Genomic DNA, 24849 nt, shown 5'->3' on the forward strand with positions numbered 1-24849 from the left:
TTAACAAAGTGAACATAGAAAATTGCTGGACTTGAAACCGTGTTATAAGTAAAAAATATACCGTTCTCGTACCTATTTCAACTAAATTATTATGGATTTATTTTTGCATTCTATTTCTTAATGACGGCATGTGCACCTAACATGGGTACTATATGGCCATTTTTATGTTTAAACACCTTTAATGTTTGCCATGGAAGTTTTATGCAGTTTTTGTTCGGTGCGGAATCGGAATAGCCCATTCGTGCGCATTAATCTAAGTGTAAATAAGACACGAGCTGTAACAAATGTTAATAATCAAAAGGTAACTTGTTACCTATAAATAAGTATATTCATTTTTCACGTTTATTTCCTAATCACCATTTCTGTTTGTACGACCGTTATACTGCACATTGCATAATAAAACACATGTTGGCAGTGACTCACGAGCAATGTATAAGAACAGAAATGCAGTCCGCTGATTGATCAACCTGTCGAACTAACTCCTGGAAGCTGGTCGCGGACGAAGGCGTGTTGGTTTCCTCGTTCCAGTCCGTGAAACGTAAATGACGGAATTTCTTTACGTGTTTCTCCTGTAGTAATAAGTTATAGCTAGTGTTTAATCTTTGCCGAATTATCATTTAGGAGACCAGAACTAAATTCTAATTTATTTGATAAGTGTGAAGCACGAAATTCCTATGGAATACCTCCAAACTAGCCAGTACGAGTGTGCTAGTTTCTAACTAACTCACTAACTGAAACAAAATACTCTCTAAATGGTAATATGGGCGCGTTTTGTTTCGTTACGAAATGGATATTTGGTCATTGTAACCGTCTTCGTGGAGTTTTTGGTTGTCAAAGAGGTTCTAAATAATTAAATGTCAATCTGTCTGGCGATCTGCAGGGATTGGAGTCTAAAGACTAATCATATATATACACTTCGAGTGATAGTTAACAATAAATACGGGTACCTTAAAATGTGAGAACAACACTAGAAACTCGGAGGAAGAACTATCGAATCGGAAAGAAATTACTTTATCACATCTTCTTAGAAAAAGTTACTCCTAGTTGCAAATGCGTTCTTGTGAAAGTCTGTGACACTTATAATTCCATTCGCAAAACTAAATGCAGGCACATTTTTACTTAAAATGAGCGCACAGTGGAATATCTATGGCACTTATCGTGTCAGGACTGGAATACATGTAGGAAACGATATCCGTTTACCGTATCATCGCGTGGATATTCCACGTCCAGTGCGCGTTTTTCCCACTGCGGTAGAATTGTTTCGCTGACTGTGCTGATCTTGAAAGAACCTGTTTCGAGGATTTGGTCCTTCTCGGGAAAATATGTCCAGTCAACCTGAATCAAGAGTAATCGTTAAGTAATTGCTAAAGAAATATTCCTCAATTAATTGAACAACCATTCGGTTTCTTATAACACACCATATACAAATATCAATGGCGACTTACTTTTACCCCTCATTAAATGGCTATTCTGAATGATTAATATGGGTATTTATCCTTCGAGGCCCCTCTACCCATACGAGTTTGACATGGCTCGAATTAGCAACTTTGACCTTGGCAGTAGACAAATATCAATTGTCACTTACTTTTACTTTCGTTTTATAATGAATATACATGCGACGATTACTACTCCAGCTTATTTATGTAAAATGTTCTGATTTAAAGTTTGAAGTGGGAGAAATGTTCAGAAAAATCTTCATCTGTGATCATACTTCTTTGACACTATTAAGCCCACATTTCATCTTAGATGTCTATAGGGTGTTTCAATATGTATATATAGTGTCAACTCGAGTCCTATTTCATTCAAGGACCACATTAATAACAACATTCTACTCATGTTGTAGAATCAATACTAATATATTCGAACCTCGTTGACTCGAACTCGCTTGGCTCGATTTTCTCGTTGGCTCTAACTGTATGTAAAGGGCCGATTTCTTTCTACTGAAGGAAAGGATTCCCGCTTGGCTCGATTTTCCTGAGGCTCGAGGTATTTTGTTTAGAGACAGAAGGTTATGTCCTAACACGTTAAGACATGCAACGAGAGGCAACATAGACAGACCACACATGCATCAAGCTACCTTTATCAATACATGTTGAGGTAAAGACATTGGAATTGCCATATACAAACCTTGCCGCCTGAAGGTCCTAAACTGACGATGACGGAGCAGCTTTCCTGGATGGCTAGTCGTAGAAAGTCCTCGGCAGTTTCCGGTGTAGGTGAGGGCGCCAGCAGATACTTGTTGCGTTGTTTAAAACTCTAATGGGATAAACTTATGTTATTTCAAGACTAATGTACACCAGATTGAAACACGAAATATTCTACTTAAAATTATCCCTAGAGGGTACTCAGGTATATTGTGTTGTAAATTTAATGCAACATTTTAATTCAAACAATTGATCAACATTAATATTGTGTCTGCTCTGCCGAGCGCATCATTGATCTGTGAAGATTTAAGAAGCATTGCATCATAAAATTATAGCTAAGAAAGGACCACATTGTTACAATAAATCAACAATAATCCCCAAAGATCATCATTACCTTGTTACATACATTCAAAGTTCAGCCATTAAGAACAAAATTGCCATGTTACATTCATAATATGAAAGCCCGTTAGAAAAAATATACATTAAAAGCTTATACGTAAAAAACAACATTACGTTAGCCAAGAAACACGAAATATTTTTGAACAACATTGCCGTGCCATATTGATCCAAAACTCCACCGTAAACGACAACATTGCCGTGCCATATTGAACCAAAACTCCACCGTAAACGACAACATTGCCGTGCCATATTGAACCAAAACTCCACCGTAAACGACAACATTGCCGTGCCATATTGAACCAAAACTCCACCGTAAACGACAACATAGCCGTGCCATATTGAACCAAAACTCCACCGTAAACGACAACATTGCCGTGCCATATTGAACCAAAATTCCACCGTAAACGACAACATTGCCGTGCCATATTGAACCAAAACTCCACCGAAAACGACAACATTGCCGTGCCATATCGAACCAAAACTCCACCGTAAACGACAACATTGCCGTGCCATATCGAACCAAAACTCCACCGTAAACGACAACATTGCCGTGCCATATCGAACCAAAACTCCACCGTAAACGACAACATTGCCGTGCCATATCGAACCAAAACTCCAAAGGTAAACGACAACATAGCCGTGCCATATCGAACCAAAACAACTTTGCCGTGCCATATTAAACCAAAACTCCACCGTAAACGACAACATTGCCGTGCCATATCAAACCAAAACTCCACTGTAAATGACAACAATGCCGTGTCATATTGAACCAAAACTCCGCAGTAAACGACAACATTGTCGTGCCACATCGAACCAAAACACCACCGTAAACGACAACAATGCCGTGCCATATCGAACCAAAAACACCACCGTAAACGACAACAATGCCGTGCCATATTAAACCAAAACACCACCGTACACGACAACAATGCCGTGCCACATTAAACCAAAACACCACCGTAAACGACAACATTGCCGTGCCATATTAAACCAAAACACCACTGTAAACGACAACAATGCCGTGCCATATTGAACCAAAACACCACCATAAACGACAACAATGCCGTGTCATTTTAAACCAATACTCCACCGTAAACGACAACAATGCCGTGCCATATTAAACAAAAACACCACCGTAAACGACAACATTGTCGTGCCATATTAAACCAAAACACCACCGTAAACGACAAAAATGCCGTGCCATATTAAACCAAAACACCACCGTAAACGACAACATTATCTTGCCATATTGAACCAAAACTCCACCGTAAACGACAACATTGTCTTGTCATATTGAACCAAAACTCCACCGTAAATGACAACATTGTAGTGCCATATCGAACCAAAACTCCACCTAAACAACAACATTGACTGTCATATTAAACCAAAATTTCACCGTAAACGTCAATACCTTGCCTCATTAAACATTAGTTGCACTGTACACGACAACATTGCCTGTTCATTTTTAACGAAAACTCTACAGTAAAAGACACCATTGCCTTGCATTAACCAAAAGCTGCTACGTTTATGACACCGTTGTCTTGCCACATTAAAGCAAAGCTCCATCGTTAACCACAACATTGTCTTGCCACATTAAAGCAAAGCTCCATCGTTAACCACAACATTGTCTTGCCACATTAAAGCAAAGCTCCATCGTTAACCACAACATCGTCTTGCCACATTAAAGCAAAGCTCCATCGTTAACCACAACATTGTCTTGCCACATTAAAGCAAAACTCCATCGTTAACGACATCATTGCCTTGCCACATTAAAGCAAAGCTCCATCGTTAACCACAACATTGCCTTGCCACATTAAAGCAAAGCTCCATCGTTAACGACAGCATTGCCTTGCCCTATTAAACCAAAGCTCCATCGTTAACGACAGTATTGCCTTGCCACATTAAATCAAAGCTCCATCGTTAAGAACATCATTGCCTTGCCATTTAAACCATAGCTCCATCGTTAACGACAGCATTGCCTTGCCATATTAAATCAAAACCCCATCGTTGACGACAGCATTGCCTTGCCATATTAAACAAAAGCTCGATCGTTGAGGACAGCATTGCCTTGCCATATTAAACCAGAGCATTGCCTTGCCATATTTAACCAAAGCTCCATCACTAACGACAGCATTGCCTTGCCATATTAAACCAGAGCATTGCCTTGCCATATTTAACCAAAGCTCCATCGCTAACGACAGCATTGCCTTGCCATATTAAACCAAAGCTCCATCGTTAACGACAGTATTGCCTTGTCATATTAATTCAAAGCCCAATCGTTGAGGACAGCATTGCCTTGCCATATTGAACCATAGCTCCATCGTTAACGACAGCATTGCCTTGGCATATTAAACCAAAGCTCCATCCCTTACGACATCATTGCCTTGCCATATTAAACCAAATCTCCATTGTTAACGACAGCATTGCCTTGGCATATTAAACCAAAGCTCCATCGCTTACGACAGCATTGCCTTGCCATATTAAACCAAAGCTCCATCGCTTACGACAGCATTGCCTTGCCATATTAAACCAAAGCTCCATTGTTAACGACAGTATTGCCTTGTCATATTAATTCAAAGCCCAATCGTTGAGGACAGCATTGCCTTGCCATATTGAACCATAGCTCCATCGTTAACGACAGCATTGCCTTGGCATATTAAACCAAAGCTCCATCCCTTACGACATCATTGCCTTGCCATATTAAACCAAATCTCCATTGTTAACGACAGCATTGCCTTGCCATATTAAACCAAAGCTCCATCGCTTACGACATCATTGCCTTGCCATATTAAACCAAAGCTCCATCGCTTACGACATCATTGCCTTGCCATATTAAACCAAAGCTCCATCGTTAACGACAGCATTGCCTTGCCATATTAAACCAAAGCTCCATCGTTACAGACAACATCGCTGCGAAACATTAAACCTGAGCTCTTACTTAAACGACTACCATAAACATCAACAGTACTTTTCCAATTTAACCAGAGTTCTACCATAAAGAACGCTAGCATTACCTGTCGATAATAAATCTGCATCGTTAACGTCAACATTGCATTGTCGCATTAACCCAAAGCTCATTCTTAAAAACATTGCCCTGTTAATCTTAATTAGATTAGTACTTGAATAAAACAATTTTAACCAAAGCTAAACTGTAAAATATTACATCGATGTACATGGCATCATGGTATTCAGTCGTTCCAGCTTCTCCATAAAGCTTTGGGCGATGGTCATCCGCTAAAATAAAACAAAAAAAGAAACATAGTTAAACTCTACTAGGGTTTTAGCCAGGATTTTAAAAAGGACAGGGTGTTTCAGAAAGGGACTGTGTGCTAAGAGGGCGCATTCTTTGTGGCTGTTTAGAGCATCATAAATTTCACAGAAAATGTAAGGAATTGTTCTTAGTTGAAGTTATATGTTAGGTTTAAACCGCCATTTATATAATATATTATCATTTTTGAATAAGAACAAAATAGTTAATTTAATATATTAATTATCGATCCTACGAAGAAAGCAGGTGATAGCTGGTCTCCATGACGACAAAAGGGTGCTTCCAAAAAAGCACAGGATGCATCACCCTTCCATTACTCTAACTAAAACCCAAATCTACTGGCCGATTGTTAACTCTCGTGAAGGAGTAAACGTTAACAATTGGCATAAAAAATTACAAGTTATCGTCAAAAGTAACGTGTTATCAGTATAATAATGACACTCATTTTACCGCATAACAACGAAAGTTAATAAAAACAAACTACATGTTTATACACATTTTAAAGGCGTATTATCTCATATAATATTTGATTTAAAAAATGGTCAAAGGAAAAAATAGAAAAATTGATATAATTGATACAACTCTATACATCAACTGCCGATCATAATATTCGTTATATTCCATGTATTAAATTGATTTCAGGCCTCTGGGGTTGCCCCTGTAGTTTCTAGGTCATTATTCACGTGATTACAATGACTTCCTTACTCGTTGTAGTATGGAAACTGCACGGCTTTGTGGCGTCCTGTATGTCCTCGATATGCAACACGTGGGATTTTAACTGAGTTTGGGCGTGGTTCTCCAGTTGCTGAAACAGCACATATGAAACATCGTGTAGGTTTATCAACTGGCAGTAATGCGTCGTAATCAATCACAAAAACAAAACTAAAATATAATGTCATGGACTATATGTGAACCCATCGTCGACAACCACGGTACATTTTTCCTTACACTTCATAATGCACCAGTCAATTATAACCACGGCCCCTCAGGTTCGGGGAATAGCGGGGACTTTGACTTTCGGTCCAGCCAAGCCCGGGTAAAATTCCCGCACTGCGAGGACAAACTGCTGGTAAAACCCCCGTCAAATGCCCCCGCACCCCAGGGACCCTAGATAAGGCCCATTTTCCGCTATTTTTGACGCAAAGACAAAGCCCACGCATGCAACCGGCACTGCGGGGCCATCTGGAAGGAAGCCAAAAAGCCCATTTCCCCGGCGTTGTACTGTATCGGAGGTATCCGACGATGATGTTAAACCAGTTTTTACGTTATATCCTTTAAAAACGTAGGTGTATTGTTAAAAGACCGAAATCCAGAAACAAAAGAAATCTTCTTAAAGACGTAAAAAGCATTATATATAAGAAACAGTCGTAAGTTACTTTTGACTCACCTGAAAATGGTCCATTAGTGTTTCCTTGTCAAGCTCTTGCAAGCATATAGAGATGTCATCTTGTTTTATTTGATCCGGTTTCATTGTTAACGCAAATAAGAGGGCCCTGTGAAGAAATTCATACTGTTCCTGAAAATGTAAGAAGAGAAAAAAACAACTTTTTCAATCATTTTAACAATAACTTGTGCCTTCAGACACAACGATTGTATTGATTTACATTATTTCTTCAAGGGTTGATGAGTATAACGTATTTACACCACATATTTTAATAATAAAGAAAGCTTATGCAAACAAAAAAATATTACAATAAGGATGTGTATGTCATAAAAATACAGTACAATGTATATTAAAACTGTATTTATAGATTATCATCAGCCTCATGCATAAACTGTAGTGTAACAGAAAATAGCTGCAATAATAAAGGTCCCTAGACATTTAATATACAACGTCACCGAATACATGTAATTCTAGGTATATCACACTCGCCACGTTTCAATGTTAATGCTTGGTTCAGGCAAAATGCCACTCTGACACTGGTTTTGACTCTCGGGCTACTTACTAATGCACTAGTGGCAAGAAGACAAAACAACTGTATGATAATGGTAGCAATAATAACGTTAAAGTATAAATCCAGGAAGAAGAACCAAGTAAACCATAATTTCAACGGCTTTACAAACTCAAATACGTATATATATAAAAAAAATCCAACGATATTTGACAGAGTTATGGTCCTTTGAAGGTTTACATTTTCATCGATTTTTCTGCCAAAAATACTTAGAATTAAAATGACAATGTAAAGTCAGCTTCTCATTATAGTTTCCCTTATTATATGTCTGATCGTTTTTTATATCATTATTTGGAGTATATGAGCAAAAAATGAGCAATCATTTTCAGAGTACGTCGTGTGTAGAGACAAAACACTTCTCAACATAGAGCAAGTTATCAAACGTACGTATGTCTATAAAACATATAAATATATAGCCTATGAACGATTCCTGAAAATGCCGTGCAATAACACACTCATCTCTTACTGGCGGAATAAAGAAACTGTGTGTGCAAAAATACCTTTTCATAGATTATTCCTGAAATTGTATTTTCTAAACATGGCTTAATTCTTTAAATTGCTTTGAGGTAGTAATATTGGTGTGTCAAATAATTATAGTAAACAATATGTAATCATGGAATGTGTTGGCATTATTCTAGACAAATTTCATATTATGCAGTTACTTTTCCCTGCTGTATATTCTTATCGCAGTGCCCTTGACGTACCACAGTTTGGACCATCTTGGGTCTGTTCTGTCTCAGGTCCATCACACAGCCTGGAATATCCACGGCGCCATCTACCTCTCCCTGCTGGGCCAGAATGTCCAGCGCAATGTACGTGCCTGTTCGTCCAACACCAGCACTGAACAAGTAGGTTAGATTTATTGTCATTATGCAAACAGTGATTAAATCTATGTAGATATTTCAAATAATCTTTGTTTAAAAACACAGCCAACTCAGTATGTATCTTCTATGTGATGTGTTTGGTATCTTTGAATAATATTGGAAACTAAAAGAAATGAAGCACCGTTAAAGTCATCGCAAAAGCCATCTAGCATTAAAAGCATACTTTATGAATGTTTCAATTTAACGCAGCCAAGGCTGTAATTTTGTCAAATCAGTATAATACTGGCAACTATTGTTTTAATCTGAATGACGTCTTCATCATATGTTCTACCTGCAATGAACAATGGTAGGAGCGAGGTGTTTGGAGGGCGTAGTGATAACCCTGTGGCGGAACTCAACCATGGAGGTGACGTCCTCAGGAATCCCCTTGTCCGGCCACACTGTGTATTGTAAGTGGTGTATCTCTCTAACTGCACTGTCCTGTAATCCGGTGACGTTCAAACATGTCAATAAATCTGTTACGAGCTAATTGCATTAGGCAAATGCACCTGGTATAGAAATTTAAAAACTGATGCCGAAGTATATTGTAATACAGCAAAACAGTGGCCTGATTGTTCACAACTTTGTTAACGTCATCGTTGTTAACTTTTAAATCTTTTTTGCCTTAAATACTGTGCTCATTTTTGACCTGCAATATTTCGAACAAGGCTCGAGACAAATGTTTCAGCCGTACTTGTTCGATCACAATATATGAGCATATCATTAAATAGTTCACATTTTACAAAGGTTTGAGCAAACAGCCCAACGTCCGTTTGATGCGTTGACCCTATACAGTTGTTTAAACTCGCTTCTGGATCTAAATAGCTCATAACGTACATGCAAAGGTTTGCCGCAGTTGTAAATAGTACTCCAATTGTCGTAGTTAGGCAAATGTTATTGCCATACTTGAATTATGTTTACAAAACTAACACCTAAATGTCCGTACATTAGGGAGCCGGAACATCATCCTACAACTCCTAAGTTTCTCCCCTGACCTCCACATTTCCCTATAACCGGTGGTTACTATGTCCTTACCTTAGACAATCGGAACACCCTCCTGGTGAACTCTGCATACACCTCCTCAATTTCCCCTTTGACCTCGACGTCCCCGTATACCTCCGTGGTTCCCGTGTCTGGCCAGTACTGTTCGCACTGCATCGAAAACGACTGAAGCAAGCGAGGTTTAACATGGTGAAGTTTGTTGTGCTTTGGTAGAAGACGCACGAGCAGATAATTGCTTAAGCGACGTCATTTTCATTGTATAAGACTTGTTATTAACAAATGCTTGTTGACTTATTTGAAAACAAAACCTTTTTTCACATTTCTAACGACTAACCGAAACTTACTAGGAACATGTGTTATAGTACTTGGCTTGTCCCTGTAGTTAACACTGCATTTATACTATGGATCACATACACGTTCCTATACAGACGTGTTTGTTGCCATTGTGTTCAAGCATGACGCCTCCTGACAGTCTTTGACAATAAAGATATGATTTTTTGTTAGAAGGAATATCCCATTAGTTTAATTTCAAATGTTTCAAGAAAAAGTTACACTCAGTCATACAAATGGCTCTTTATTGTATATTACAAAAGCTTTATTTTAATAACTTAACAACGTATATGCATTTTTTGCTCACCCCAAGCTCAATTATGTTTGCCAACATGACGATTTTCTCAACGTTATTTTGCCAGACCATGCTCCAGAAGATGCCATAGTCTCCAAGCTGTGCACTGGTAGGACCTGAAACACGATATACACAGTCTGACATCCACGCACCATTGAAGTAAACAATAAGAGGCGAATACATGGATCACAAAACTCACTCATTTCAAAGACCAAGGGCCATGATTACTTTCACGACTGCTAGATGAATCACAGTTACTATTGTTTCAGAGGAACCATTTAACTTACCAAGTGTAGCGATATATTCGTTTTGCCTTTTGAATCCCTAAAATAAAGAAAACAATATCATAACTATTAGAAGTTAAACTACATACTTGTTGTTGTTGTTTCTTTTAAATATAAATGAAAAAGTTGATTTGATATTAATCGTGAAGACGAAACTATTTAAGAACAAATAGCCAACGTCTAATTACGTGGATAAGGCTCGCATTGATGGAGTCGGGGTATTAGCTTGTTTAGAAACAAATTGTAAACTTCCATTTACGATAAAAAGGAGTCGGGGTAATAGCTTGTTTAGAAACAAATTGTAAACTTCCACTTACGATAAAAAGGAGTCGGGGTAATAGCTTGTTTAGAAACAAATTGTAAACTTCCATTTACGATAAAAAGGAGTCGGGGTAATAGCTTGTTAGGAACAAATTGTAAACTTCCATTTACGATAAAAAGGAGTCGGGGTAATAGCTTGTTTAGAAACAAATTGTAAACTTCCACTTACGATAAAAAGGAGTCGGGGTAATAGATTGTTTAGAAACAAATTGTAAACTTTCACTTACGAGAAATGGAGTCGGTGTAAAAGCTTGTTTAGAAACAAATTGTAAACTTCCACTTACGAGATATGTAGTCGGGGTATTAGCTTGTTTAGAAACAAATTGTAAACTTCCACTTACGATAAAAAGGAGTCGGTGTAAAAGCTTGTTTAGAAACAAATTGTAAACTTCCACTTACGAGAAATGTAGTCGGGGTATTAGCTTGTTTAGAAACAAATTGTACACTTCCACTTACGAGAAATGGAGTCGGGGTAATAGCTTGTTTAGAAACAAATTGTAAACTTCCACTTACGAGAAATGGAGTCGGGGTAATAGCTTGTTTAGAAACAAATTGTAAACTTCCACTTACGAGAAATGGAGTCGGGGTAATAGCTTGTTTAGAAACAAATTGTAAACTTCCATTTACGAGAAATGGAGTCGGGGTAATAGCTTGTTAGGAACAAATTGTAAACTTCCATTTACGAGAAATGGAGTCGGGGTAATAGCTTGTTTAGAAACAAATTGTAAACTTCCATTTACGATAAAAAGGAGTCGGGGTAATAGCTTGTTTAGAAACAAATTGTAAATTTCCATTTACGATAAAAAGGAGTCGGGGTAATAGCTTGTTTAGAAACAAATTGTAAACTTCCATTTACGAGAAATGGAGTCGGGGTAATAGCTTGTTTAGAAACAAATTGTAAACTTCCACTTACGATAAAAAGGAGTCGGTGTAAAAGCTTGTTTAGGAACAAATTGTAAACTTCCACTTACGAGAAATGGAGTCGGGGAAGTAGCTTGTTTATAAACAAATTGTACACTTCCACTTACGAGAAATGGAGTCCTGGTAATAGCTTGTTTAGAAACAAATTGTAAACTTCCACTTACGAGAAATGGAGTCGGGGTAATAGCTTGTTAGAAACAAATTGTAAACTTCCACTTACGAGAAATGGAGTCGGGGTAATAGCTTGTTTAGGAACAAATTGTACACTTCTACTTACGAGAAATGGAGTCGGGGAAGTAGCTTGTTTATAAACAAATTGTACAGTTCCATTTACGAGAAATGGAGTCGGGGTAATAGCTTGTTAGGAACAAATTGTAAACTTCCACTTACGAGAAATGGAGTCGGGGAAGTAGCTTGTTTATAAACATTGTACACTTCCACTAACGAGAAATGGAGTCAGGGTAATAGCTTGTTTAGAAACAAATTGTAAACTTCCACTTACGAGAAATGGAGTCGGTGTAATAGCTTGTTTAGAAACAAATTGTAAACTTCCACTTACGAGAAATGGAGTCGGTGTAATAGCTTGTTTAGAAACAAATTGTAAACTTCCACTTACGAGAAATGGAGTCGGTGTAATAGCTTGTTTAGAAACTTCCACTTACGAGAAATGGAGTCGGTGTAATAGCTTGTTTTGAAACTTGCACTTACGAGAAATGAAGTCGGTGTAATAGCTTGTTTAGAAACTTGCACTTACGAGAAATGGAGTCGGTGTAATAGCTTGTTTAGAAACTTCCACTTACGAGAAATGGAGTCGGTGTAATAGCTTGTTTAGAAACTTGCACTTACGAGAAATGGAGTCGGTGTAATAGCTTGTTTAGAAACTTCCACTTACGAGAAATGGAGTCGGTGTAATAGCTTGTTTAGAAACTTGCACTTACGAGAAATGGAGTCGGTGTAATAGCTTGTTTAGAAACTTCCACTTACGAGAAATGGAGTCGGTGTAATAGCTTGTTTAGAAACTTCCACTTACGAGAAATGGAGTCGGTGTAATAGCTTGTTTAGAAACTTCCACTTACGAGAAATGGAGTCGGTGTAATAGCTTGTTTAGAAACTTCCACTTACGAGAAATCGAATCGGTGTAATAGCTTGTTTAGAAACTTCCACTTACGAGAAATGAAGTCGGGAAAGTAGATGTTTAGAAACAAATTGTAAACTTCCACTTACGAAAAAAGTAGTCGGAGTAGTAGCTTTTTTGGAAACAAATGGTAAAACTCTACTTACGTGAATGAAACTAGCATTTATGTAGTCGGGGAAGTAGCCTTCCACTTTCACTCTGCTGTCATCATCTGTTGGATATTAATACCAAATAGTTGAATGGTTTACAATTAAATATAGTTTCTTCGTCTTTAAATAGGTAAGATCAATTCCGTTAGTCTCCTTGCGGAATGTAACGGAATGGATCCACCATGGGTATTCGGCGATTTGACAAATGTAATATGAATTGTTTATGTGTTTGGCTAAGATGACACTTGCCCATAAGTGTTCTTATGTTTATAGTGGGTATCTAAAACAACAAAGCACTGTCTCGTCCGAAAGTGCGAAAGAAATCTACATTTTACTGCACCATCTAGCACAAAAGTATTAGAAAAGGACATGTCGACCTTAACTTCAATCATTATTATATTTATTCGAAATAGTACGAGTACCATTGATATATTTATATTTAATGACAAACTAATAATAAAAGTGAACTGGTGAACATCTTACATGGGTAGATTCCCCTGTATCTATTTCTGTTGACATTGGCCACTAGTTGTGAGGCGCTGTATGGCTTTAGTAGACCCGTGGGGATTTTCTGTAACAGTATTAAAAGCAGTCGTACATTGTTAGGATCAGAAAGTTATTTGACGTCACATGGTTACATCGCCTTGCTCTACCCTTATTGTTATAAATTACAACCACACCAAGCGAAATAAACTTACCTTAATGAAATGCTGTACATTAATGGAACAAAATATATGTATCAATCTAATTATTACCTCTAATAAATTTATGCACAGTATCTACGATTCTTTAATCATGTGCCCCTGGGGTTTTTTTTATAACAAAACATTCACAAAGGACAGATAGTTTGATAAAGTCACGTGATTAACGTGAACTATTTGATGCTGTGCTAAAATATTTTTTTCATTCTGTGTTTATAACGATGAGCTGTATTTGCTTAAGTTAAATAAACATTCTGTTCTGTTCTATTCTATATTCAAATAAATCCAGTACATCTGAAATAGTCGTCTCAATTTTTGTTAGAAATACTGCAGATAACAAGAAGTGTATGCATTAAATCTCCAGAGCAGTAAAGATTAGGAACACTGACGTCAACAACTTTGTTAACTTTAGCATAAGTATTTTACAATCAACCCAAAGATATATATACATATATATACCATTGACAAACATCCTTAAGCAGAATTGAGATAAATCTTCTTTCATCTGCGTACCAAATTCTAATGATCAATTAACTGATCCGCTGATTACATAAAATATTCAGTCATATTTTTTATCGACAGAAACAATCCAGTTGTTTTATAACCGTCCGCCCAAGTTTTCCCATAGACTGCCTCACCTTGCGGTCGTCGACCTCACCACAGTCAAAATGGTTAAAGTTTTACCTGTAAGTCACAACTTAAAAGGTCTACTTAGCTACGCTAAGCGTGTGTCTGTTTCGGCCAAACACATCATCGAATCAGAAACAGCCAAAATGCAGTATTTGTATTTGACTTGTAATTAGTGTTTGCCATACATTTTCAGCCAATCAGGGGCGCTAGATTATTAAAATGTTCTGAATTGTGAAGAATCGTTACTTATTGGTTAAGACGACTCATTTTGATGTTAATTGCTTTAACTGCGCATGCGCATATAGCCATCCATACTGTTAGCATATCGATGGCCCCACTTCAAAATGCCGAAGCTGCATTTTTTTTGTTTCTAAATGTTTACATCATTTAAATCATACAGGCGAGCCGCATATAACTGCAAAATGCCGAGTAAATAGTCCAATGAGAAAATGGTGTTGCATCATGTGATCAAAATGTCGAGCAATGATTGGACATCTCGCAGAGAAGAAAAAAAATGCCGAACCTTAGGAAATTGTAACTTCAAATATTGTAACTTCGGCATTTTGTTAAAAAAGTGTGATCAAATTACCAGACTTAAATACTAAAGAAATTTCTACTGAAAACATAGGATTATGTAGCTTCGACATTTGGAATTGATGCCATAAATATGCAATAGCACGAGTTCAGTGTCAACGCAGATTTAAATGACGTCACAATATCCTTGGGGGTATTCATGCAGTGATTAATAGCACGCGGCATGATTTAAAAGCTGATGCAATTTAGGAGGGGCTATTATACTTAGTCGGTTAAAGTTTATTGAGTAATTTCTTCGGAAATAAGATTGCACGGTCGCATCACCAAGATAACTGTTTCAGGATGTTACTTATGAAAATCTAACCTTAACGAAGAAAGTTATTTTGGTTAAGACCTACCTTAAAGTCATCCTTATAGTTGTCCATATTTTTGGAGGCAACATGTCCCGGTAGAGCTTGCACCGTTATCTTGTTATCTCTGCACTCGGACCTTGGGCTGGGGCTTGGGCGGGGTCTTGCCACTGGTTTGTCTCTCACTTTCAGAGTGGACTGGTTTTCGTAGATACCGTCACTTTCTTCCTCTTCCAAATTTCGGATATATAAAATAAGTTGCATTATCTAGAATGTTGTGATGCTTTTACTGATTGAAATAAACCTACAAAGCAAACCAAGAAGTCAAACCAATTCCCTATATAATGCAGGAAAAACTTCACAAGCACACGCACTAACCCCCCCCCCCCTCCCCCTTCTTCCGGTTCGGACGTGTGTTTTCATTCCCCTAAGCAGGCACCGCCTATAACGAGATATTTTGAAGCAAATATATGATGTTCTCGATTTTGCTATTCCATTTCTTGCTACGATATGGTGCTTATTTTGTATGCATTTTACATGATGTGCAGGAAATCAAGCATAGTTCCTGATTCTAGTGTCAAGTTTGATAAGTCTAAATACCTGTGTCGAAACGATGTGTCAGTTACAGAATTTGGCATTGTTGTTTTACTTAAGTATGCTGAAACCAATCAATTCGGAGACAGCAATGTAGTTACAATGTATTTCATTGTGTAAAAATGACTCTTCTTCTTTATGTCCAGTAAAAGCGTTTCAAAACATGTGTATGTTAGGTCCTTTGGCACCCACAGAACCGTTGTTTTGTACTGTTTCCGGTGTGAATGTGATCCCACTTGACGCGAGCAGCGTTGGTCGTATGTTTCGACGTATTATGACGCAACTTCCGATTGCTCACGCTCACGAATACACTATGCACTCCTTCCGACGCGGAGGAGCTTCCTTCTGTTTTAAATGCGGTGTGCCGGGGAACTTATTCAATTGTTTGGTAACTGGAAATCCGACTGTAACCTCCGCTACCTTAGATTTTCATTTTCTAGCATGATTGACGCGGCACGGCTTGTCGCTTTTGATTCCTAACTAAGATTCTGGATTTTTAGTTCAGGTTTTGGCCGTTTTTTGGGAGGATTCATGGCTGCTTTTGACATAAGCTTTATATCTAGGTTAATTTTATTTCTAATCTAGCAGCCTATCATTCGGCCAAATTAAATTTATATTTTACATTTGTCTTGTTCTTCCTGAGCGCTCCTTCTCATTGCCGAATGTTCAACTGTCTGCCCTCCTTTATTTTGGCGCCTTTCTCACTTGTTCTTTAGTTTTAATCCGGTTCGGACGTGTGTAATTGTTCCAAAATCTTCTGGGCAGTAACACAGGGGTTTCTCTCGATATTTTTACCCTATACATATATAATCTATTGGCAAGCGGTTCAACACGCATGTTGCACTTCTCAAAACAAACAAAAATAAACTATGTATCACAGTTAAAGTGATTTTTTAATTTATAAAATGACAACTATAAAAAATTGCGCTGTAAACAGACTGGTCAACATAATCAGTCACCAGTAAGGCTGGAGGTCAAACTGCACTGCGAATCCTATTATGCATAGTACTTATTCTTATATGAGTCTTATTTCATTTATATTTTTTACAAGTCATATTCACTTCGTATACAAACATTCGCTTACATTTAGTCAATGTGATCTTAACTTCAACGAATGTGATGGCGTTGTTAATGGTTGGTAAATCGTTATTATTTGCCTCGAGTGAACCCTTCAGATTTTATCATTCATATGATACTTAGTAATATATCACCGGATATTTTTATGGTTATACTCAACGTAATTTAATTTTGAATGGAATAGACTTATGATTGCTTATTGATAATAATGAATAATTAGAAAAGTAAATTGAATTGCTCAATATTCAGGATGCGTTTATAAATAAGTTTACACTCCTGTATTTCCCAGGTGTTTTAATATCTCCCTGTCGGTTTTAGCGTGTTTATTTGCTTATATCTAGAAATTCACAGGTGGAATGTACCAACATGTACCAACTAGCAAAACGTGCCGACAAAACTATTTTAAGTATCCTTCAACAACCCGATTGATTTCCAAACCAATAAACATTTAAATGTTGACAAGTTTTGTTTAATGTTGTCATGTTATTAAGTAGATATTACCTACAATTCAATAAGAGAATCGGTCTAACATGGAGATTGTCCGACTGCACTTCTTGAGGACACAAGTTCGATCCCAGGTGCCGGCGAAATACTTCATTATATGTTTTATTTGCTAACGTTATTAAATTAGTATATTTATGATATATTTAATACCCGAACCTTGTTAATTTAACCTAACCAAATCAGAAAAGGTTCATATTTGATAGCATGGATAAAAACGACAATGCCCTCTTTAATAGCCCCGAGACGAGTTGTTGCATTATAATGTCGTGTGCGGTCTGTCTTAATTGTTCTTCGAAAAGCAACGATGCTGACATAACCAGGATTCTCCATTCATATAAGCTGATTCTCCGGCTGCATGATGTGAGGCTGAATACTTAAAATCTGGTGATAAATGTATATAAATATGATACAAACACTTGAAGTTTAAAAAAAACTATACCAGCATCACTGTTTTGTATTGGGTGGCAACTGTCTGTGACGTCATCAAGCGAGTGCGCATGTACAAGGAAACCCCCGTCTGGAAGGAACTCCGGATTGGCATATCCGTTTCCTGAAAGCCATTAAAATAGGTATCGTGTTATTCTTTAATCCTTTAAGAATATGCGTGTATCTCAATTTATAATTGTATTCTTTATAGCATTATAGGGTGTTTACTAAAATAGAAGATATTAATTCAGTAAGTCGAGTTACCGTTTTTCGTCTTTTCTTCCGTTTTCAAGGAATGTTTTCTCCTGTATAAAAAGTAAAAAGAAGCGCATTGAATAGGTAAGGAGACTTTTGTTACAACAAGTACACTTTTATTGTTTGTAGATTTTCTTTTATAATAGTTGTGTGCATAAAAAACTACAATTGCATGATAGACTGTTTTTAGTGAACAACGATCGATATACTTAAAGCTGCACTCTCACAGATTAACCGTTTTGACATTTTCTATTTTTTCATTTTTTGTCTTGGAATGAGCTAGTTTTCTGCGTAAATATCTGCAAACCAGTGATAAAATACTGCTGACATGAGATCAGATCGCAGATTTTGATATTTCCGTCCGAAAATTAATGTTTTATGGCTAAAAGTGTTAATTAACGGTTTAAAAAATGCAGAAAACATAATTTTTTAACTTAAAAATAAAACTCTGCGATCTATTTTTTTGTCAGCAGTCTTATATGACTGGTTTCCTTGCATGTTCGCATAAATTGGCTCGTTCCTTGACAACAAAAAAGTTGTCAAGACTTTCAATCTATGGGAGTGCAGCTTTAATTAAGGACCCTTTATATACAAAAGTTAAAAAAAGTGATATACAGACCTTTTCCTTCGCACAACACAGATGACGATTACAACAATGATGACAAGGAGCACAATTGCGGCAACAATAATTCCCCAAAAGGCGGTTGCTGGGAGCATGCCAAAAGCGGAATTTCCTTCTAGTAAAGCTGCAAAAATAAAATAGACTTAAGCATTTATTACAAAATGCAACATTCGATGAAATGTCAGATTATGTCTTAAGGGATTGTCCTGTTAGCAACATATATCAGAAATAAGATCCCAGCAGATAACAGGAATATTTACTTTTACAGTTTTTATTTGGTGAATAACTTTTCCATAATGTATTATAGCAAAAACAGATACGATTGTACCTAGCTACAATAATGAGCGATCAGGGATACTTTTTTATCATTTTGACATTTCTTATGTATTTCTGTAACGAGTAATGTCACGAGTCTGCCAGAGTAAAAAATAGTCAAAAGACTCGTTGACGGCCATGTAGGTGGACAAGGATTGTACCTATACTTTACTATTCCACTTGCTCTGACTTACCCTGATTACACATCCTCCCTGTAAATCCATCCACGCACCCATGCAAGCACCGTCCGTCAATGTCGGCACACCTGGTGAGGTTTTCACTTGATGCACATCTCGCATCACAAGTGTTGTCGCACCATTGTCCGTACATATTTAAAACACAGCCTTTGATGCATTTTCCGCTAACATCGCAGTCACCATCCATACAAGAATTGCTGCAAGACATATTGCACAATGGTCCGTGCACTTTTGATGTATTACAAGACAAGCAATCCCCGTCCAGTTGCTTGCATGTCGCACACGCCTCGTTACAGGCCCTATCACAATATAGTCCGTACATCTTGGGTGATTTACAAGCCAGACAAATCCCATCGGTATTTCTACAAGACGAGCATTCTTCTCTGCATCTATTTTCACACATTTGACCAAAATATCCCAAACGGCAATCAAGGGTACACGAGCCAGTTTTATGGTCGCACTCTTGGTTAATACATGTTTCAGAGCATGGTGCGCACTCTATGTCTCCTGAAAGATAGAAGCCGGTGAGACATCTGTCACACTTTGGACTAGAAGGCCAGCTTGAAGACAGAGAGCATGCCAGACAATTAACGTCAATACCATCACATTTTTCAACACACCCGTCGCCAAAATATCCTTCCACACATCCGTTCTTACATTCAGTCTCCGAAAGGCATTCCATGTTATCGCAAATATCGCTGCAAGGACAGCAGTTACCGTCTTTAGGGTAATATATACTCATCATACATGACGTGCACTCAGCATTCGAACATAAGTCAGACCTGCATTGGCATATCATGGTCTCATCGTTAAACCCGGGGTTGCATGATGAACAGTCCGTAGCATTTAAACATCTACTGCACTGGACTGGGCAGTCATCAGAACATAAGTCCCCATATTTCCCATCCACACAAACGTCGCACCTTGGTCCTTTAAAGAGAGCTGAGCAGCTACAAGACCCTGTGGCTGGATCGCATACATCTGTACATCCACTGGAGCAGGCGTGCTCACAATTTTCGCCATATCTACCAGGGGCACAATTATCGCAGTCGTTTCCCGTGAAGTGTGGATCGCATCGGCACATGCCACTGTCCTTGTCACATCTATTGTTCAGGCAATGTTTTGAACACGTGTTCTGACAGAAGTCCCCATATCTACCATCTATACAGGATTGACAAGATGAAAACGATGTACACGTCGCACAGTTTCGTCTACACTGGTACACGCAGTTGTACCTGGGAGAGTAGTAACCATTTCTGCATCTGTCACAGCCACCGAACGCTTTACAGTGACAATTTTCGTTGTTACAAGTGTACTGACAAAGATCCCCGAACTTTCCCGGGCCACAACTAAGACAATAATTCAGATCGGTACACGTTGCACATTGCTGCAGACACGAGGTACAACTCGTGCCAAAACTGAAGAAACCCACTCTACAGGAAATACAGCTGGATTCAGCAGAGCATCTGCAACTCTGGTTGTCACATTTACGCTCACAGTTGTCACCATAGAAACCATCCTTGCACGTGACACAGCCGAGTTGCTGGTCACACGTGACACAATTCTCCCCGCATCGATGTTGACACGTGTCTCCCCAATACCTTTGAAAAGATCATATTAGTATATGTTCAAAACACACGTATTCTGTACATAAGTTTGAAATGTTAATTTCATCAACACACTATTACAACACATTTGCGATTTCAAATTGCATACTTGCATTTTAATTTATAAATTTCAAGATATAACCTGATTTGAAAAGAAAAACGAATTTGCCCGGGCAATTACCTTTCGATGCAGCCGGCAACACAGACGTCTTTTCCTGTGTTGTCAAGGCTACATGAAGTTCGACAGCATCTGCATTGGTCACAGTCCTGGCTCCAAGCTGAAGACGGGAAACAAGAGTAATAGTAAATTCCTGTATACAAAAAGTGAACGCAGAACTTGGTTGGTTGATTACAATCTCTTCAAAAGAACTACGACAACTTATAAATTAGGAGCAAATTCGAATCGGTGCTCGTCTAACTGGTAAGCGTCGAATTCTAGGTAGCTTTTCATTAGAGAATTTTCAAAAATATACGCGATACATTTGCGTGTGATCAAATTATCGTATATCCCAATGATTTCCAAACGGTATTTATTTCAAATTGTGAAATATATTCTTGTTGAGAAATAAACACAAATTGTAACATACCGTTCTGCAATGATGTCAAAAACACTAGCGATAAAGCAATGCTCCTCATTGTATAGACTTCTTGCATTTACTGTTCAAGAGACGGGCTTAAGAAGATATAACAACACTACTCGGTAAAACAAAAACAAAAGGAGAATTAACATAATACATTATTTACCCTTAATACTAATATACGAAGCCTGAAGCGCCCACTTCATTCCGATTGAGACGATACTGTAATGCAAGAGTAATGTTTTCCAAAGATTATGTTTTCGATTAGCGGTATTAAGTTACGAAATATTATTTATTGTTGAATATATCAACCACTGAGTCAACTTATTCACCAAATGAATGTTTTATCAACATTCACACAGGAGTTCATCCAATGGACACCGGGCTAAGCGATAGGAAAAATAACTTTGTAAGAGTTTGGGTGGATACAGAGCGTAGTGATAGGGGAGATTACTGTGTAAGGGATTGGGTGAACACCGAGCCTAGCGATAGGGGAGATTACTATGTAAGGGACTGGGTAGACAACGAGCGAAGCGATAGGGGAGATAACTGTGTAAGGGATGGACACAGAGCGTAGCGATAAGGGAGAATACTATGTAAGGGATTGGGCGGACACAGAGCGTAGCGATAGGGAGGATTACTGTGTAAGAGATTGGGTGGACACAGAGCGTAGCGATAGGGGAGATTACTATGTAAGGGATTGGGTAGACAACGAGCGAAGCGATAGGGGAGATAACTGTGTAAGGGATTGGGTGGACACAGAGCGTAGCGATAGGGGAGAATACTATGTAAGGGATTGGGTGGACACAGAGCGTAGCGATAAGGAGGATTACTGTGTAAGGGATTGGGTGGACACAGAGCGTAACGATAGGGGAGATTACTGTGTAAGGGATTGGGTGAACACAGAGCGTAACGATAGGGGAGATTATTGTGTAAGGGATTTGGTGAACACCGAGCGTAGCGATAGGGAAGATTACTATGTAAGGGATTGGGTCGACACAGAGCGTAGCGATAGGGGAGATTACAGTGTAAGGGATTGGGTGGATACCGAGCGTAGCAATAGGGGAGATTACTATGTCAGGGATTGGGTGAACACCGAGCGTAGCGATAGGGGAGATTACTGTGTAAGAGATTGGGTGAACACCGAGCGTAGCAATAGGGGAGATTACTGTGTAAACGATTGGGTGAATACCGAGCGTAGCAATAGGGGAGATTACTGTGTAAGGGATTGGGTGAACACCGAGCGTAGCAATAGGGGAGATTACTGTGTAAGCGATTGGGTGGACACAGAGCGTAGCAATAGGGGAGATTACTGTGTAAGCGATTGGGTCGACACCGAGCGTAGCAATAGGGGAGTTTACTGTGTAAGGGATTGGGTGGACACAGAGCGTAGCGATAGGGGATAATACTATGTAATGGATTGGGTGGGCAGAGAGCGTAGCGATAAGGAGGATTACTGTGTAAGGGATTGGGTGAACACAGAGCGTAACGATAGGGGAGATTACTGTGTAAGGGATTGGGTAGACACCGAGCGTAGCGATAGGGAAGATTACTTTGTAAGGGATTGGGTCGACACAGAGCGTAGCGATAGGGGAGATTACTGTGTAAGGGATTGGGTGGATACCGAGCGTAGCAATAGGGGAGATTACTATGTAAGGGATTGGGTGAACACCGAGCGTAGCGATAGGGGAGATTACTGTGTAATGGATTGGGTAGACACCGAGCGTAGCGACAGGGAAGATTACTATGTAAGGGATTGGGTGGACACAGAGCGTAGCGATAGGGGAGATTACTATGTCAGGGATTGGGTGAACACCGAGCGTAGCGATAGGGGAGATTACTGTGAAAGAGATTAGGTAAACACCGAGCGTAGCAATAGGGGAGATTACTGTGTAAACGATTGGGTGAATACCGAGCGTAGCAATAGGGGAGATTACTGTGTAAGGGATTGGGTGAACACCGAGCGTAACAATAGGGGAGATTACTGTGTAAGCGATTGGGTGGACACAGAGCGTAGCAATAGGGGAGATTACTGTGTAAGCGATTGGGTCGACACCGAGCGTAGCAATAGGGGAGATTACTGTGTAAGGGATTGGGTGGACACAGAGCGTAGCGATAGGGGAGAATACTATGTAAGGGATTGGGTGGGCACAGAGCGTAGCGATAAGGAGGATTACTGTGTAAGGGATTGGGTAAACAGAGCGTAGCGATAGGGGAGATTACTGTGTAAGGGATTGGGTAGACACCGAGCGTAGCGATAGGGAAGATTACTATGTAAGGGATTGGGTCGACACAGAGCGTAGCGATAGGGCGATTACTGTGTAAGGGATTGGGTGGATACCGAGCGTAGCAATAGGGGAGATTACTATGTAAGGGATTGGGTGAACACCGAGCGTAGCGATAGGGGTGATTACTGTGTAATGGATTGGGTAGACACCGAGCGTAGCGACAGGGAAGATTACTATGTAAGGGATTGGGTGGACACAGATCGTAGCGATAGGGGAGATTAATGTGTAAGGGATTGGGTGGATACCGAGCGTAGCAATAGGGGAGATTACTGTGTAAGGGATTGGGTGAACACCAAGCCTAGCGATAGGGGAGATTACTGTGTAAGGGATTGGGTGAACACCAAGCGTAGCAATAGGGGAGATTACTGTGTAAGTGATTGGTTGGACACAGAGCGTAGCAATAGGGGAGGTAACTGTGCAAGCGATTAAGTCGACACCGAGTGTAGCAATAGGGGAGATTTCTGTGTAAGCGATTGGGTGAACACCGAGCGTAGCAATAGGGGAGATTACTGTGTAAGAGATTCGGTGGACACAGAGCGTAGCGATAGGGAGGATTACTGTGTAAGGGATTGGGTGGACACAGAGCTTAGCGTTAGGGGAGATTACTATGTAAGGGATTGGGTGGACACTGAGCGTAACGATAGGGGAGATTACTGTGTAAGGGATTGGGTGGACACAGAGCGTAGCGATAGGGGAGATTACTGTGTAAGGGATTGGGTAGACACAGAGCGTAGCGATAGGGAAGATTACTATGTAAGGGATTGGGTAGACACCGAGCGAAGCGATAGGGGAGATTACTGTGTAAGGGATTGGGTGGATACCGAGTGTAGCAATAGGGGAGATTACTATGTAAGGGATTGGGTGAACACCGTGCGTAGCAATAGGGGAGATTACTGTGTAAGGGATTGGGTGGACACAGAGCGTAGCGATAGGGGAGGTAACTGTGTAAGCGATTGGGTCGACACCGAGGGTAGCAATAGGGGAGATTACTGTGTAAGGGACTGGGTGGACACCGAGCGTAGCAATAGGGGAGATTACTATGTAAGAGATTGGGTGAACACCGAGCGTAGCAATAGGGGAGATTACTGTGTGAGCGATTGGGTGAACA

The 24849-nt window shown here is 39.2% G+C and overlaps 2 protein-coding genes and 1 long non-coding RNA gene across 3 annotated transcripts; 1 reads left to right on the forward strand and 2 right to left on the reverse strand.

Moving 5' to 3' along the window:
- Positions 1 to 482: 482 nt before the first annotated feature.
- LOC128205723 (uncharacterized) lies at positions 483 to 2255 on the reverse strand. Its single transcript, XR_008256317.1, has 3 exons — positions 2128 to 2255; positions 1201 to 1335; positions 483 to 569 (listed from the first exon to the last, which is right to left on the reverse strand). It is a non-coding gene; the product is annotated as an uncharacterized LOC128205723 (long non-coding RNA).
- A 3400-nt stretch (positions 2256 to 5655) lies between these two features.
- Positions 5656 to 21659, reverse strand: LOC128204314 (uncharacterized). The gene is made up of 18 exons (XM_052905725.1): positions 21620 to 21659; positions 21057 to 21153; positions 19766 to 20869; positions 19266 to 19336; positions 18754 to 18880; positions 18144 to 18268; positions 17893 to 18003; positions 15327 to 15508; positions 13547 to 13634; positions 13061 to 13125; positions 10541 to 10577; positions 10266 to 10369; positions 9662 to 9793; positions 8919 to 9067; positions 8468 to 8603; positions 7199 to 7327; positions 6517 to 6616; positions 5656 to 5777 (listed from the first exon to the last, which is right to left on the reverse strand). Exons 1-18 carry the CDS (start codon positions 21657 to 21659, stop codon positions 5656 to 5658), a joined length of 2919 nt encoding a protein of 972 aa, XP_052761685.1.
- A 1209-nt stretch (positions 21660 to 22868) lies between these two features.
- On the forward strand, positions 22869 to 23309 carry LOC128204315 (uncharacterized). Its single transcript, XM_052905726.1, has one exon. The coding sequence runs from the start codon at positions 22869 to 22871 to the stop codon at positions 23307 to 23309; it is 441 nt and encodes a 146-aa protein (XP_052761686.1).
- The last annotated feature ends 1540 nt before the right edge of the window (positions 23310 to 24849 follow it).

Source organism: Mya arenaria, chromosome 10 (assembly GCF_026914265.1).
Source record: "Mya arenaria isolate MELC-2E11 chromosome 10, ASM2691426v1".
NCBI classification, from domain to species: domain Eukaryota; kingdom Metazoa; phylum Mollusca; class Bivalvia; order Myida; family Myidae; genus Mya; species Mya arenaria.